Genomic DNA, 17,581 nt, shown 5'->3' with positions numbered 1-17,581 from the left:
CATGGACATACTCAGGTATAGGTACCAACAGAACATTGTGTGTGTGTGCGCCAGTCCTGGGGCTTGAACTCAGGGCCTAAGCACTGTTGTTGGGCTTTCTCAAGGCTAGAGCCCTACCACTTGAATTATAGTACCACTTCTAGCTTTTTTTATATATGTGATACCCAGGAATAGAACCTAGGTCTTTGTGCATGCTAGGCAAAGCACTCTACCATTAGGCCAAACTCCCAGCCCAGTAAAACTGGGATATACTCATTGAGGGAGGTAAGCAAGGCAGAATCAGAGCATTCTCTATGCAAAGCTTTCCTAAGGCTATGGCATGTGTGTTTGTCTGAAGTAGAGCTCTCCCACCTCACCTTGAGCTAGGTATCTGCAATTTAATGAATGGCTTCCCTCCCCTCTAGACTTTTCAGCAGAGTGAAGAGTTTCCTCCACCCAACAAGAGACACCTGGCTGGATATAAGAAGTTACTTAGACTCTGCCTTCTTGCTGAGAAATCAATAATTTGATTTCATATACATAAAACTAGTGGGGAATGAGGGATGCAGAATCTAATAAGCACCATCTTGGTACACGGTGGATGACAGGGTATTGTGTTTAACTGGTACCATCCTGTCTTCATGGTATAGCAGCAAAGTCTTACTTCCCAGATGATGAATGTGCCTGGACTCCTAGAGTCTTGTAGGAGCGGGAACTTGGACAATAGATTACTAGACCTGCCAGATCAGGGTCATGAACTCTCAAGTTTCCTGTGACCCTAGCCCCTGACTTGCTCCTATTTAAGAGTCAGACCAGCTCAGATGTCATTACACCAGGCCTCCAGTGTGGGTCCTGTCTTCTGGCTCTGCCCTAGTTAACATAGAGTCCACTTCAGCTCTCCATTGGAACTGATCTGCTTTGTTGGCATTGCTTTTCTGCTCTTTCTTCTCTTTGCTCTCATGGCTCAGTTTTCTGACAGTGTTAAGTGTAGTTGAGGGTTGCATGCCTTGTGATGCCTGCATTTGCCAACTTTCCAATAAAGACTCCCAATTCTCTCAAAGTGTGTCTTCTCTATTTTCTCATCATATAACAAGACTACAGGCAAATATAAATTAATATGCAATATCCTATCTATGAACTTAAATAGAATATTTCAAATTAGTGTACAAGTAATAGGTACATTCATGCAGGATATCATTGAACAGATAAGATTTCCTCAAGTGTGTTAAAAAAAACTGCCTAAAATCAAATAAGAATATCCAATAAGCATCAAGTTTACTGCAATCAAGACCATTTATAATTCATCAGGCTGCTCAAGGATTGGTTTCATGTCTCCTAGAGAGCAGAAAAAAAAGTTGTGTAGGCAGTCAAGACAATTCCCCCATCCAAGGTTCTCCATCTGTCACCATGGCCTGGAGTAGTCACCACATGCACCCCTGGGGCCCATTGTCCCACATAGATTTGCCTGATTGGATCCTAGAGGTGAGCACAGGAAAAGGCACCTAGTCAGAGTCGCTAAAGGATGAATGGAGAGCTCCTGAAGGCTATGTGCATCCACTGATTGAGTCTGGGGAGTAATATGACCTTCAAGCCGCTCAATGATTCTGAGAGTTACATAGCTTCTTCTTGAGACACCATATTAGATCCTTCCCAGGAGTCCCCAGGCTATGCCCTTATTTGAGACTCTTCTTTTTCTAGCAGGGTTTCTGTGTTTCTTTTTCGTCAATCTTTGCAAATTTTTTCTCCCTCTATGTCAGTCTATCAACTCATTCCTCAAAACCATATAGACAAAAGATCTGCTAGGTGTTGTAGTTTTTCAGTAGCATCTTTAATTTTTCAGAGATTTTTCTCCCTATGACCAGAACAAAGGCCAAAAACTTAGTTTGAAGTTCTCACAAATCAAAGGGTTTCCCCCCCCCCTTTCTCGAGTATCAAGAGTTTTAGTTTCTAATGTGAGAAGCACCAACAATAGGTCACAATTGAAAGAGCATGATGAATTAAGTGTGGAGAAAACCTGTACATTTTTCACAGTCATGTATATTACTGAAATGGGGCATGACATTCACAAATTTAGTAAGTCCCATTGCAACAGACCATACCAGGTATTAGATTATGAGGATACTTGATTAAAAAGAGAGTGTGTTGGTTGAATTCAGAGTTGTCAAGGGATTAGCTATTATGAAGGAGACAAAACTTTGGAGATACACTACAATAAATATTGCTCATTCACAAGAGCAAACAGGATGTATTAACTTAGTTGCTTTAGGGCAATTTCTGTTTTTATTCCCAATATAAAAACATTTTCAAGGAAAGAGGCCCACTTTGGAAAATCATAGTGATCTGATAGCTATTCTAGAATATATATGAATTCAAGAGGAAAAAAGTTGAAACCCACATTTTCACAAATGTATCACTGAAAAACTTTCAGATCCATAACTCCCTGATGTGTGTGTGTGTGTGTTAAACATTTTAGTAGTTTAAAACATAACGGATTTTTTTTTTGCTTGAACTCAGGGCCTGAGCACTGTCGTTGGGCTTTGTCAAGGCTAGAGCTCTACCACTTGAGCCACAGCACCACTGCTGGCTTTTTCTATGTATGTGGCACTGAGGAATTTGGCTTTTAGGATAACAAGAAAGTCTTAAAGCAGACAGTGTGGAGTCAGGAAAGTACACTCCAGATTGTGTTGTGACCACTGACCTGTGCGGCTGAAGTTCCAGGCTGTGTGGTGGTGGAGGGGGGGCTTTCTCCAAATGCTTCCCCCCTTTCACACTCGTGGCACGGGGTCCGGCTGAAAGAGTCTTGCCCAAGGGAGTAGGGGCAGCTCAGCTGCCAGCCAGGGAGTCCCCAGAAACTAGGAGATGAAGGGGAGAAAGAAATGAGGCCTTGAAAAGATTCCAGCCAGCTTCACGCCAGCCAGAAATGCGCTTCTGAACCCGTGAATTTAGGGCTGCAGACACCGGTGGAGAACTTGTCCCAAGGAGGTTTCCTGAGCCTAAAACCTCCCAGGCTGCAGTGCGCAGGATCGGGGAGGGGGCGGGGGAAGGCGAAGGGTGGTGGTGATTGACGGTGGGTGCGGGTGGGCGTGGCTAAGGGGGCGGGAAGAGGGGAAGGGAGGGGCGATGTGAGCTCGCGCTGAGCGCGGTTCTGGAGCGGCAGAGACTATGACCACGCTGCGCAGGCTTCGAGAGACGCCCCGGCATTTGCTAGTCTGCGAGAAATCCAGCTTCGGCCACCACAAGTCACGCCACCGGCATCTCGTGGAGACGCACTATCACAACTACAGGGTGAGCCGGTGTCACTCCGGGGTCGCTACCGCCGCGACCGGTTTGAAGGAAAAGTCGCGCTCCGCTTCGCGGGGCGGTAGTGTCTCTGACGGGGCGGGGGGGGGGGTAGCTCAAGGCATCCTGGGAGTTGTAGTCTTCTCCCCGCCCTGGCCCAGCAGGGCGTAGGAGAGCAGGACTACAGCTTCCAGGATGCACTGCTGGGCAGGCCTCATTTGAGGGTAGGACCCGACAGAGCTCGGTTCTTGCTGTCCGAAGAGCTACTTCACGTCAAAGAGCCCAGTGAGGAGCGGGGCGGGGACGGGACCGTGAGGCTGGCGTGGCTGTCGTGAGGTGCCCCTTTCCACGTGCAATCGGCCGGCGTCTCGCGCCTCCTTCCCGCCTCGCTGCCCTCCGGCATCCCGATTCCCTCCGGCGCCTGCCTGCCGGTGTAGCCCCAGGTCTTCCTCAGGACACCGCGGGGCCCGGGCCCCACGGCCGCCCGCTGTCCTGAACCGTGGATGGGACCCGACCTGGTGACGAACTCCCCAGACTCGACTAAAGTTGGCTGATTTGATGGCTGTCTCCGAGACAGTTACGTAATCTGCTCCCTCGGGAACACGCCGACGTGGGAGCCTGGGGCTGGGACGACATCTGAAATCTGCTGGTGTTTCACGTGGCGGTTTGCTTTGCAAAGCTCCTCACAGTCAGCGGGTCGAGGATGCTTCCAGAGCTCTGGGTGACCTGTTGCATCTCCCTGTAGAGCACGGAACTCCCAAATTTCTTATGCTCCCTAGGTTGCAGGATAAACCTGCAGTAATCTCTTCCGTTGCATTTCTTTGAACATCAAGTAACGAGAGCAAACAACACATGAAGTGTATTGCTCATTTGCAAAAGGTAAAATGCAAGCAAGATCTTTCCATTAAGACGTTTCCGCTTAGTTTCCTTCCTGTACTCTAGGTTGCCGTGCAGAAATAAACAACTTGATTCCTTAAATTTCTTTCTGCCTGAGATGGGTCTGTTGACTTAAGAGGTTTGTAGCCTGTAGATGTGTGTTCCAGAAAACCTTGTGAAGAAATACTGAGCAACACTCACTCTCCATAATCTGATGTTAATCTTCATCAAAATAAGACCTTGTTGTACTGTGCATTGCAACAGGTGTCATTTCTCATTCCTGAATGTGGGATTCTACCAAAAGAACTGAAAAGCCTGGTCACGGAAACTGCACCCTTTTACTCTGTGAAGAATTTACCTCTTCATGAATTAATTACACATGAGTTCATCAACACTTTTGTTAAAAAAGGTAAACAAAAAATCATGTCACATACTGAACAAAGGAGGAACTACAAGGAGACTCTAGCATGTTATTTGTGCTCACTCTCTCTCTCTCTCTCTCTCTCTCTCTCTCTCTATATATATATATATATATATATATATATATATACTTGTTTTTGCTTTTGTGCCTGTACTAGGGCTTGAAATCGCCAACTGGGTGCTGTCCCTGAGCTGTCACTGAAGACTGCCATTCTACCACTTGAGCCAAACATCCTCGTTTGATGTTTAAATGGAGATAACAGCCTCATGAACTTTCTTGCCTGAACTGACTTTGAACTGTGATCCTTCGAACTGTAATATTGACTTTTCAGTAGCTAGGATAGTAGGCATGGACCACTAGTGCCAACCTTCTTTTTGTTTTGAAGGGATCTGTAATCCTGTATCACTCCCTGCTCTCCAGTTTCCCGGTCCTGTAATTTGCTGCAGTTCTGTTAAATAAAATATTCTGATTACAATATCCCCAGAATCTTCTTAGATTTTTATGTCTCTGACCTTGTTCTGTTTCCCCCAGTCCCAACTGTATCTGTTGTACTGACTAATTTGTTTCAGTTGTTCTTTTGGAGTCATTGTTTTCAGTTGTATTTCAGAGGGTCTATAGCGTTTTACCTTCCTCTCAGTATGTATATCCTAGTATAGACTGGACTTATACTGTTGTAGCTGCCTGTTTGTCAAGTTTGGTTACTATATCACTACTCACTCTGGGGCTGAATGTAAAGTTAGACATCTCATCTCTTTACATCATCATTATTTCCTCTAAAGTCTGAAGTTATTTCATTAATGGCCTGGACACTTTGTGGCAGGCACTTTCAAATATCCCATATTCTACATCTTAGAGGTAGGCCAGTGGTCCCTGTTTAACAGATGAAGCAGGGCTGAGTAGCCTTTTTGTTGTTGTTGTTGTTGTTGTTGTTGTTGTTTTTCACCAGTCCTGGGGACCGAACTCAGGGCCTGAGCACTGTCCTTGGGCTTTCCTAAAGGCTAATGGTCTACCACTTGAGCCACAGCTCCACTTCTGGCTTTTTCTATGTATGTGGTACTGAGGAATTGCACCCCAGTCTTCGTGCATGTTAGGCAAGCACTCTACCACTAGGACAAACTCCCAGTCCCTTGAGTAGCTTTTGATTATTAACCTAGCACATGCTCTGAGGAGTATTTGCCTACCTGCTATTTTCTTGGTGCCTTTCTTCCACCACCCTCCAGAAACAAGGTTCCATTCTATGTCATTTTCTGCCTGAGGATACAAAACTTGAAGGAGAGGAGTGAGCTGGCTGGAGCTCATCCTTCCATGTATTCCCGCTTCCCTTACTCGGTTAAGTAACTGAGTCATGAGGGCCGTGGTGGCAATAGAACATCACTTACCTGGAAGATCTGTCCTCATGAAAATAATGCATTAGCATGTCAAAGCTGCGATGTCTTCTGTATGTCTTCATTGTTCCTCTTGACTTTCTTTTACAGGTTTGTGCTATGCACTGACATACAATACAAATATTGATCAAGATAATACTGTTGGTCTGCTACCCAATGGTAATTGTTTTCTTTTTCTTTAGTTATAAAAGAAATGCATTCTGTAATATGAACAATCCAACTCTTGGGCATTTATCCAAAAGATTACACATCAGGATGTAGTAAAGCCACTTGTACAATCATGTTCATTGCTACACTATGCAATCAGCTACACTATGGAATCAGCTAAGATGCCTTTCCATGGATGAATTGATCCAGAAAATGTGGTATATATACACAATGGGATTTTACTCATCTACTAGGAAGAGTAATATTATTATCACTTGCAGAGAAATGGGCAGACCTGGAAAAGAATGACGTGAAGTAACTCAGGCTCAGAGAGACAGAGTATGCGAGTTTTATCTCATATAGTAGAAGCTAGGACTAATTTATAAATCCACAAGTAAAATAAGTGGAGATGTATGCAAGTTTACACAAATTTATTAGCTGAAGTGTGGTATATACAGGAGAGAATTCCAACAGTGTAAATCCTTGGAAAAATGAATCCAAGTAAATGAATACCAGGAAACTGGTACCTGAAAGCTATGTGGGGGAAGGTCAGGAAGAGGGGGTAGAATGCAGTTATAATATTCAATGCATAGCATATGAAGTTAAGAAAACTGAAGGAAGGAGTTTGGGTGAGAGGAAGGACAGACTGATGAAAGGGATGACACTGATCAAGATGCATTGTACTCATAAAGTGATTTGTTGAATGATAACTCCTTTGTGGAATTTCCTAAAGAAAATTATAAAAATTTTCTTAAAGCTCAAACCATATAGATCTATACAGAGTAAAGTGAAGGTTTCTAATTCCTCTTAACTTCCATTCTTAGAAGGAACAGTTTGATGTTAATTCTTCCAGCATTTTCTATTATTTGTATCAACCTATATGAATCTTTTTTATTCATAAATTACAGTATGCTATATTGGTTTTCAACTTCCTTTTTCCCCGAGTTGCATCGCACGAGTATCTTTCCATATCAGTGCATATAGTTCTCACAATTTTTGTTTGCTTGTTTTTAAGGCTGGATCTTACCATGTAGCTCAGACCGTCCTGGACTTCAGCTTGTGATCTTGTGATCTCTTGCCTTAGCTTCTGTATTGCTGGCCTTATAGACTGGTGCCACCAGATCTGATTATAACTTGGAGTTTTTAATGTTTTAAAGATATTTGAGGGACCAGATATGTTAGAGCACGCCTATAATCTCAACTATTCAGGGGGTGATTATTGAGAGATTTGAGGTTTGAGTCCAGCCTGCATAGAAGTTAGTGAGATTCTCATCCCAACAAACTGATGTGGTGGTTCATGTCTATAATCTCAATAACCCAGTATTCAAAGATAGAAGGATCCAAGGCTGAGCAAAAAGCAAGATGCTATCTGAAAAGTAACTCAAGCATCCAGGTGGTATTGGCTCACGCCTGTAATCCTAGCTACTCAGGAGACTGAGATCTGAGGATTGTAGTTCAAAGCCAGCTGGAGCAGGAAAGTCTGCTGAGATTCTTATCTCCAATTAACCCCCAGAAAACCAGAAGTGGTGCTGTGGCTCTTAGAGCACTAGCCTTAAGTGAAGGAGCTCAGGCCCAGCACCCAAGCCCTGAGTTCAAGCTTCACAACAACAGCAAAAGAAAGCCATGATTCAGGTAATCCAGGGCTTGAGGTCAAACTCCGGTTCTGCCATAGGTCAAAGAAATATTTGAAATAGTATGTGTACCACGATGTGTTTAATTTCTTCTTTAATAGAAATATAGATTATTTCTAATTTTACTGCTATTAATAATACCTACTGATGCTTGTACGTAAGTAGATACCTATGTATAGACTGACATATGCATGTATCTACACATTTAAATTAGATCTTGGCATTGGGTTAATTATGCTGAGGTCCTAACTGCTTCCTCAGGGCATATGAAGGAGGTTTTAGTATCTCTTTTATGTGCACTGCTATTTGTTTTATAGGGAAGTTGATTTTATCCCTGGATAAAGACACTTATGAAGAAACCGGACTTCAAGGTCATCCCTCTCAGTATTCTGGCAGAAAAACCAGGAAGTTCAGTGAGTATTGTACACACGCCATCAGTGTTTCCAAGCTGTCATCTTCTGGTAGCAAGAAGGTCAATGTTAGAACCGCTCTGACCTTGGATCAGAAGCTGCTGCAGGCTGGACTTGACAGAGGAGGAAACTGTGCTATAGAATCTGTTTCTCTTCAGTTTCATCTGTTTGTTTTTTCAAACCTCAGTAATTTGAACTAAGGACCTAGGCACTGTCTTTAGCTTTCTCTCTCAAGGCTGCTGCTCTGCCATTTGAGCAATAACTCCACTTTTGAATTTTTTGGTGGATTTTTGGAGATAAGTGTCTCACAAACTTTCCCACGTAAGCTAGCTTCAAACTGTGGTTCTCAGATCTCAGCCTCCTGAGTAGCTAGGTTAACAGTTTATTCTTAATAAAGAATTCCTTAAGTTTCTCTGTCAGTTGACTACCCAGTGTGGATACCAGTTGTTGAAACTGCTGCATCCACAATAGATTGAGTGGATTCCAGACCAACTCTGCTCTAGTTCCTTGACTTGGGAAAGATAATCTTTTTTTTTTTTTTTTTGCCAGTCCTGGGCTTGAGCTCAGGGCCTGAGCACTGTCCTTGGACTTTCTCAAGGCTAGAGCTCTACCACTTGAGCCTCAGCACCACTTCTGGCTTTTTTCTATGTATGTGGTACCGAGGAATCGAAGCCGGGTCTTCATGCATGCTAGGCAAGCACTTTAACCACTAGGCCAAACTCCCGGCCCCAAGGGAAAGATAATCTTAAAATACTTGTTCTTGACAGCTCTTATTCTAGAAATGCCCCCTGCAAAGACAATTTTGACTTGATGAACCAAAGGAGAGAGGAGCAAAATCATTTTTACTATAATAAACTTTGTACAAATGTGCACATTATGTATATTGGAATGAAGTATCTATTCTTTTTTCTATTTTTAAGTTGTTTCCATCGATTTGATGGACTCATCCTTTACCTTGGAATCTAAGAAATATAAAAGAACATGTTGGTCCTTCAAAGAAAAGAAGCCTTTGAAGTTTGATTTCCTTTTGGCGTGGTATTGTGCAGGTATGATGAATAAATATTTGTGTGTGTGTGCGTGCGCACACATGTGTGTGCACGCACCAGCAGTAGAGCTTGAACTCGGGGCCTCCTGCTCTCACTGAAGATTTTTTGCTCAAGGCGGATACTCTGCCACTTGAGCCACAGCCCCATTTCTGGCTTTTTGTTGGTTAATTGAACATAAGACTCTCATGGACTTTTTTGCATAGGCTGGTTTCAAACCTCAGTCCGAAAATCTTAACCTCTTGAATAGCTAGAATTACAGTCATGAGCCTGGCTCAACACAATGATGATTCTGAAAGCTAATTACTAAGCTAACTGATTGGTGATTCATCACTTTGGTCAAGGGTATTTTGTTCAGACATTATTAAGAAAGCTTCTTCAGCCCTTCTCTTTAGCTGAGTCCTAGTTCAGAATAAGCTAGGTCTGAAACCATTTTCCTGACTCTGTGGATCCCCTGGAATACAGAGATCCTGAGACTGGGTTCAGAGCAGGCAGCTTTCACCTGTTTCTCCCTTTCTTCCCTCTGGCTCACTTTGCTGTCCTGGCTAGAATGATCCACAAAATCCCAAGTTATAGAGACACCAGCAATCTGTTTGCTCATTGCAGTAACACGGGTGTACCAGTAGGTGTCAGTTCAAACTTGTGATTTTTAGTTGACTACAGCACTAAATTTAGTTGAGAATTTGGTGTTCATTGAGCTTGTTAATCTGCTTACCACTGCCACAGACATTGCTCCCATCCAAGCATTGTATCTTTGGCTAAGTGTACAGTTCTCCTGGCCCAGTCATGAGGAGGAAGTGTGCTGGTGTAGTGCTCTTCTTTGTGGGGTGGGGAAGCAGATGGGTCCATTGTGGAAATGCGCACATCCTTCTCTGCTGCTTGTGGGAGACTTCTGGGCACAGCCAAGCAAGGTTGCTTCCCTGGATCCTAGTTCTGTAAGAATCAGTGTTTCTCTTCTTTCTGAAGCATGTGGTAGGCAGAAAAGAGAAAGGTTTACAGAAGTCTCAGTCACTTGAGGTGAGGTTTATGTGTCTTCTGCTCCTAAGCCTGCTGACTGCTTTCAGAGCTTTTCAGGGCCATTTAGGTGTCTGAGATTCAGTCTGCCAGCTAATAAAAGTAGCAACTCCTGTCCATGACAAAAGATTATATTCCGGAGAGTAGAAACAGTCCAGCCAGGTGGTAGTGGCTCACGCCTATAATCCTAGCTACTCAGGAGACTGAGATCTGAGGATCTCGGTTCAAGCCAATCTGGGCACAAAAGTCTGTGAGACTCTTGTCGCCAATTAACCACGAGAAAACCAGACGTGGGGCTCTGGCTCAAGTCGGGTAGAGCAGTAGCCTAGAGCTGAAGAGCTCAGGGACAGCACCCAGGCCCAGTTCAGGACCCATGACTGACCAAAAAGAAAAAAACACAGTAGAAACAGTTGCTATATTGTATAGGAGAGACAGACAGACACACTAACTCATTAGGAAAAAACAGTGTGGAGGCTGAGACCAGGAATGACAACCCAAGTCTGGAAGCCTCAGAACCAAACAAACCTTTGGTGTCCCTCAGCCCAAGGCTTCAGGTCTGAGAACCTTGAGGACCAGGGGCACAAGTCCCAAGACCTGGGAGGTAGGTTATGTTCATGCTTGGTCCACCTTTCTTAATTAATTGTAGAAGGACTGTGTGTCCTCCAGAATGCCCATTTCCAGAAGAGAGACCAAAAAGAGCCTCCAGCCAGATGAGGCCCACCTCCCTTGAGGGCAGTTCCCCCACTGCCATGGCAGTCTGTGGAAGTAGCCACACATACCCCCAAAGGCAGCGCTTTACCTGTTCTCCATTGAACATGGCACCTGAAATTAACTATCACATGAAAGTTAGCATTTGCAGCATTTCACCAAGTCCCAGCTCTAAGAGTGACACAAAATTGACCATTGATGCTGGCACACTCAGAAAGTTCCATCATGGAATAGAACCCAAAACTCAAGAAGCTTTCTACTGGGCAGAGAGCCTGCCTCTGATCAAGGGGAGACAGAACTTGTGACACTGGCAGTAAGCAGGCCTGTCCTGGCCTGTGGAGGGCCTTGTTTCTGTCTGCCAAGGTTGCTGCCTACTCAGCCATTGCTGAAAAGAAATGCTAGATTTTCCTGGGTTTTCAGTGGGAAGCTGTCGTTCATTACCTCTTGTGTTTCCTGTATAGATCGCCCTGTACTTCACTAATGTTCATATACTTGAGTTTTGTGTGTAGAGTGGAAATGTTCTTATTGGAGCAAGTGAAAGTAATAACAGAGCATGTCTGAAATCACTGTATTTCCAGGAAAAGTGTGAGTATTTACAGAAGTGTGGCATGAGCGGCAGATAGCAGATCTAATGATCTAAGTTGAACACAGTTTTGCACAGCTACCATGTTAATTCTACCAGTTTCCCATGGTGCGGAAGGGAGTGGAGTTACTTCTGGGGATTCACTAGGGTTGTGTGTGATGTTCACACAATCTTGTGTGTGTATGTGTTTACAGATGCAGGAGAGTCCACAATGATGTCGTACTTTTCCAAATACCAAATTCAGAAGCATCATCCTAAAGTAGAGCTAAGCACAGTGAGCGACTTGCAGTGCCCCGTGTTGCAAAGCAATGAGCTCGAGGGAGAGCCAGAGTCGTCCTGCAGTGCCTCAGAGCTATTTGACTGGCTGGGCGCAGTCTTCTGTAATGCAGACCTGTAGGTATCTATACTTGGGAATTGGGTAGGGCTCTGGCCTGCTCTTTTAATAGACAGGTATCCATCCTTAAGGATGTATGTGGTTTTTGCAGTGGTTCTGAATATCTTTCCTTTTTCTTCCTTTGTGATAGAAATAATGAGCCTAATAGTTTCGTGTCAACCTACTGCTGTCCCCAGCCCAGCACAGCAGTGGCCAAAGCTTGCCTGTGTACAATCACAGGCTTCATCCTTCCTGAGACAATCTGTGTCCTGCTGGAACGGCTGTGGTGAGCCATTTTGTGTGTGTGGTGTTTCTTTTTGGATGCTATGGTAGCATGCTGAGCACAAGGCAGACCTCTTTCCTTGGCTTGGGCTCAAGCATAGAAACGTTAGGTTTCTCATGGGCTAGTCATCCTTGCTGCTGAATATGCCAGCCACCTGTTCTCATGAGAACATAGGCAGAGGCTCGGTGCAGACAAGCTTCTCTTTCTCCTGCTTCTTCACCATGGCCATTTTGATGCACCAAAGTTAAAACATTATTCAAGAATAGAGTAGAATTCTGTGGGTTGAAATACATTTAATTTTCAGTTCTAGAGTTGTACAAAATGTTTAATCAGAAATGGTGTGGACAGAAATAGGGTAGCGAGACTTGATCAGCCCAAACATATCTAAGAGTTATTCCAGCACTGAAATTTTTAGACTCACTAAGCACTAACAGTATGACAAGTGTTAAATAATGTGCCAGGGGCTTTTTTATTTTGTCACTTAGAGAGGTGCTGTATCAACAAAATGTGCACATTGGATATAATGTAAGGACAGAAAATTATCCTGTTTAGTGTTTTGTCTGTCTTTAAAAATGTTTAAAAATAAAGTCTTTAGTGTTCTCCACCCCTGTGATTAGTCATTAGTATGGTTTGAACTCATTTCTTCAGCTTGCCTTCTTAGCTACCACTGTACCACTTGTGCCATGGCTCCAGCCCAAATTTTGGTTAATTGGAATGGAGTCTTGTAAACTTTTCTGTCCAAGCTGGCTTCAGACTTCATTCTTTCAGATCTCAGCCTCCTGAGTAGCTAGTATTACAAGTTTTCATATTTATTAGTTTAGTATGTTGGTTTTCTACAATAAGAAGGGCGTGTTTTGTGAATTTGGTGAATAACTATGTGATGTTTCACTAATCAGACAGAACATTACTCTTAACAGGAGGGAAACATTCACTGTGTGGGATTTTGTGGTTTGGGTTCCTTTATCACTGTTGGTTTGTTTTGTAGCACTGAGCATCAAGCCCAGGCCTTGCACACACTAGACAAGTCCTTTATACTGAGCTGAACTCTAACATGGTTCTTTGAATCTTCGGTGACATTACAGAATTAGGATGAGAACTGTGATTTATGTTTTGTGTGTTGATTTTAGTAGAACTTACAATATAGTATCAGGAATTTATTCGGCACCTGCTAGTCTGTATTATATAAGTTAAAGCTAAACTCTAAGATCATTAGAACATCCTAAATAGGTTTTTTAATTTAAATGTAGACATTCCTGCTCTTTTTCAGTCATTATTTTGATGAACCGAAGCTGGCCCCGTGGGTTACCTTGTCAGTTCAAGGCTTTGCGGACAGCCCTGTTTCCTGGAGAGAGAATGAGCATGGTTTTCACAAAGGAGGTGAACATATGTACAACTTTGTGATTTTTAATAACCAGGACTATTGGCTTCAGATGGCTGTTGGGACACTAGATGACTGTCCTCCCTAAGCAATACAAAATGTTAAAACCTGCTTATTTATATTCATGCTTGTTTTCTGATTTCTTCATTGTGTGTGCTCAAGCCTGTGTACAACTGCTGTTCCTCAGCTCAGCAATTGCTTGCATTCTGTATCAGCCTATCCACATGGCAGTCAGGCCAGGCAGGTCAGTGACTGGCTCATCATCCATTCTTCCCATCAGTGCAAGCACAGAGTGTGCTTACTGCACTGCCATGGCAGCTGGAATAAGGAGACCAGTGGGTAAGGGGTGCTGTTGCTCATCGCAGCTTTTATCACATACTGAGAAGAAGGCCTGCATCACCCTTCCTGGGGCCTGCCCCTGTGGTAAGGCTCTTCATTTGTTCCTTCCTCAGTTTCCCTTCAACTTTATGAAGAAACTGAGGTACAAAGTGGCGAGCAAGCTGCTGAGTTCACCCTGCTGCTGGATGAGCCTGGATGTTAGGCCACCCTGGGTCTAATCAGCTGTTCTCACTGCATTCATTATCCCTGGATCAGAGAAGGAGCTGGGGAAACTGAATTGTTAACCAGCAAGTTCCATTTCATTTCAAGGAAGGTGGCTGATAGGTTGCCGATGAAAAAACATTTTACAATACATAGGAAAAAAAGATACTTTAAGTGTATTTTAGAAACTGAAATTTGAGTTTTGAAAAAGCAACAAAGAAAAAGAAAAAAAATCAATGGAAGCCCAAATCCAGTGTATCTAGAAGAATGTGAAGCTGAGCTTTTCTTTTCGGGTCAGGGAGAAGCAGCAGAGAAGCCAAGAAAACTTAGGTCCTCACAACATAGACGAACCTTGGGGAAGACAAAGTTGAGTCTCTCCAAAAGGATGGGGACAAACTGTTAGTGGACCTGTCCATTCCCCTCACGTCCTATTCCCTCCGTTTCTGGAGCCGCGGAGAAGACTGATTGTGTTAAAGGAAAATATTGCTCTGAAGTTGGGCAGAAATGTAAGTGTGCATACTGTTGGACAGAAGATACTGAAGAAGTTTGTCCTTATAGTCAACAAGTGAAAAAACAAACTTCAAAACATATAAAGCAGGAGCCGGGAGTTTGGCCTAGTGGTAGAGTGCTTACCTAGCATGCACAAAGACCCAGATTCAATTCTTCCATACCACATGCATAGACAAAAAGCCAGAAATGATGCTGTGGCTCAAGTGGTAGAGCTCTAGCCTTCAGAAAGCACAAGGACTGGCAAAAACAAAACCAAAAAAAACCAAAACAAAACATGAAGCAAAAACAACTTTGAGGAGAAATATACAATGTCTCTATAATTGGTAAATAGGCAGAAAATCAACAGAAATACAGTAGACTTGAGCAACACTATCTACTAACAAATTGATTGATATTTATAAAATATTTTACCCTACAACAACAGACCCATCTTTCTCAAGTGTATGTATAATGTGTGTGGAGGCAGAACACACCCATTCAACAATTTCAGATTTAAAAAGATTCATTGTATGTGATCTCTGGTAGTAATAGAATTAAATAAAAAATCAAGGAACATCTCTGAAAATCCCTGAAATATTTGGCAACTATGTAGCTCAATAATTCATAGATCAAAGAGTCTAAAGAGAAACTGGTAGGTAACCTGAGTAAAAGTTTTAAAATAATATACCACTGCTATTGCACCACAATAGTAATTGCCACTAAAGCAGTTTGTGTGTGTGTGTGTGCACATATGTGCATGCATGCTAGTCCTGAGGCTTGAACTCAGGGCCTGGGCACTGTACCTGAACTCTTGTGCTCAAGGCTAGTGCTCTATCACTTGGATCACAGCTCTAGTTCTTGGCTTTTAGAGGTTAATTGGAGACACTCTCACAGACTTTCTTACTGAGGCTGGCTTTAAACTATGCTCCTCAGCTCTGATCATCCTGAGTACCTAGGACAGGCATAAACTCTCTGCGCCCAGCTACGAAAGTAATTTTCAGAGGGAAATTTATGGCATTGGATGACTGCCTTAGAAGAGTCTCAAAATTAGCCATTTCATTTCATTCTCTAAGAATCTATAAAGAAAATTGAATTATAAATAAAAGGAATAATAAAAGTCAAAATGAGACTCAAAGAAAAAAATATTGTTTTTCCAGTTCTGGGCCTTGAACTCAGGGCCTGGGCACTGTCCTTGGACACATTTTGCTCAAGGCTAGCACTCTGCCACAGCACCACTTCCAGCCTTTTCTGTGTATGTGGTTCCAGGGAATCAAACCCCGGGTTTCATGCATGCTAGGCGAGCACTCTACCACTAGGTCACGCTCCTGGCCTCAAAGAAATTTTTTTTTGTGGGTCTTGAGGCTTGAACTCTGGTACTGGGTGCTGTCCCTGACCTCTTCAGCTCAAGGCTCCTTCTCTACCCCTTAGCCACAGCCCTACTTCCTGCTTTCCAGAGATCAATTGGAGATAAGTGTCTAATATTCTCAGGTGCCTGGACTGGCTTTGAACCCCATCCTCAGATTTCAGTCTCCTGAGTAGCTAAGATTACTGGAGTGAGCCTCTGCACCCAGCTTAGATTTTTTTTTAAAAGAAGACCATTAGACACACAAGCTTGTTTTTGGAAAAATTGAACAGATAAGTGGATGGATGGACGGGTGGGTGGCTTGGTGGATAAGTAAAATCTCCAGCCAGATTTTATCAAGGGATTAAAAAAAAAACCCCACAATCTAAGGCATACAGGATGAGGAAGGTGACATAGGTAAGGATCCTGCAGATATAAAGGATTGTATGTGACTTAAAATACCTTTATCCCCATAAAGTCAATAACATGACTTTTACTAATTCTTGAAATGTGCATGTTACCAAAGCTCACTCAAGAAGAAATAGGTCATCTTGTAACCTTGTATCTAAGAAATTAAAATTGTAGTTTGAAACTTCTGTATAATTAGAGGGATAGAATGCTCGCCACACATGTGTGATGCCCTGGGTTCCATCCCTAGCGCTCACGGACACACACACACACACACACACACATACACACTGTAAAGGAAATCCAAGCCCAATCAAAGAAGAAGGAGTATGAATTGAGAACAATCCTTGTAGCAAAACTACCCTGATACCCAGACATGGTATAAGAAAACAAAAGTAGTATAATAATATTCCTCATGAAGTAATTCAAATCCTGCAATATGATCAGATGGAATTTATCTAAGAAACAGGCTTAACACTCAAAAATTAATTCATGTAATGTCACAAAAGGCACCATTTCATGGATGTCACCACCCATTTCTGAGAAGTCAAATTAGGACTCACAGAGTGTCTTCAGTCTGGTAAAAAGGCATACACAGACAAAATAATTAATTGTGAAAAGCAGAATATTTTCCACTGATGTCAAGAACCAGTCAAAGAGATGGGCACCAATGGCTGAAGCTTATAATCCTACCTGGAGGATGGATGTTTGAAGCCAAACCATGAAAAAAGTCTGTGAGGCATCATTTCCAATTAAATGAGAAAATGCCAGACTGAAGGGGCCAGGAGTGTATCCTGGTGGTAGAGTGCTTGCCTAGCATGCACAACTCTGGGTTTGATTCCTTGGTACCACATACAGAGAAAAAAGCCAGAAGTGGTACTGTGGCTCATGTGGTAGAATGCTAGTCTTGTGAAAGGCTAACAACAGCTCAGGCCTTGAGTTCAAGCCCCAGGATTGGCAAAAAACAAAACAAAACAAAACAAAAAAACCCTGTCAGACTGAAGCTATAACTCAAATGATAAAGTACCAGCTATGAGCAAACAAGCAAGAATTTAAGAGTCTGAGTTCCAGCCCCAGTACCAGAAAAAAAATAAATGGAAGCTGGACACCAATAACTCAGATGTGTGATCCTAGCTACTCAGGAAACAGATATGAGAACCAAGGTTCAAAACCAGCCCAAACAGAAAAATCCATGAAACTCCTATTTCCAATAAACCACCAAAAAAGTGGAAAGTGGACCTATGGCTCAGGTGGTAGAGCACTAACAGCACAAAAGCTCAGGGACAGTGGTT

The 17,581-nt window shown here is 43.0% G+C and overlaps 1 protein-coding gene across 2 annotated transcripts; it reads left to right on the top strand.

Moving 5' to 3' along the window:
• The first annotated feature begins 3,100 nt into the window (after window positions 1-3,100).
• Window positions 3,101-14,833, top strand: LOC150048373 (ribonuclease P protein subunit p40-like). 2 transcript variants are annotated; one of them, XM_090356355.1, is made up of 8 exons: window positions 3,101-3,264; window positions 4,399-4,543; window positions 6,031-6,099; window positions 8,036-8,131; window positions 9,049-9,174; window positions 11,671-11,869; window positions 12,001-12,135; window positions 13,400-14,833. In XM_090356355.1, exons 1-8 carry the CDS (start codon window positions 3,142-3,144, stop codon window positions 13,596-13,598), a joined length of 1,092 nt encoding a protein of 363 aa, XP_090212481.1. In that variant the 5' UTR covers window positions 3,101-3,141; the 3' UTR covers window positions 13,599-14,833. The 2 variants fall into 2 exon arrangements, with proteins under 2 accessions (XP_090212481.1, XP_090212482.1); XM_090356356.1 differs by lacking the exon at window positions 3,101-3,264 and adding an exon at window positions 4,019-4,137.
• The last annotated feature ends 2,748 nt before the right edge of the window (window positions 14,834-17,581 follow it).

This window comes from Megascapheus bottae, chromosome 22 (assembly GCF_031878675.1).
Source record: "Megascapheus bottae isolate mThoBot1 chromosome 22, mThoBot2.hap1, whole genome shotgun sequence".
Classification (NCBI taxonomy): Eukaryota; Metazoa; Chordata; class Mammalia; order Rodentia; family Geomyidae; genus Megascapheus; species Megascapheus bottae.
Note: the sequence above shows the minus strand (reverse complement) of the source record. Positions and strands in the feature narration are given on the sequence as shown.

Coding starts and splice junctions, on each gene's coding strand:
- LOC150048373 (XM_090356355.1), top strand. CDS start 3,142: ATGACCACGCTGCGCAGGCTTCGAGAGACGCCCCGGCATTTGCTAGTC. Junction 3,265..4,398: donor CGCACTATCACAACTACAGG/GTGAGCCGGTGT, acceptor GCATTGCAACAG/GTGTCATTTCTCATTCCTGA. Junction 12,136..13,399: donor GTCCTGCTGGAACGGCTGTG/GTGAGCCATTTT, acceptor GCTCTTTTTCAG/TCATTATTTTGATGAACCGA.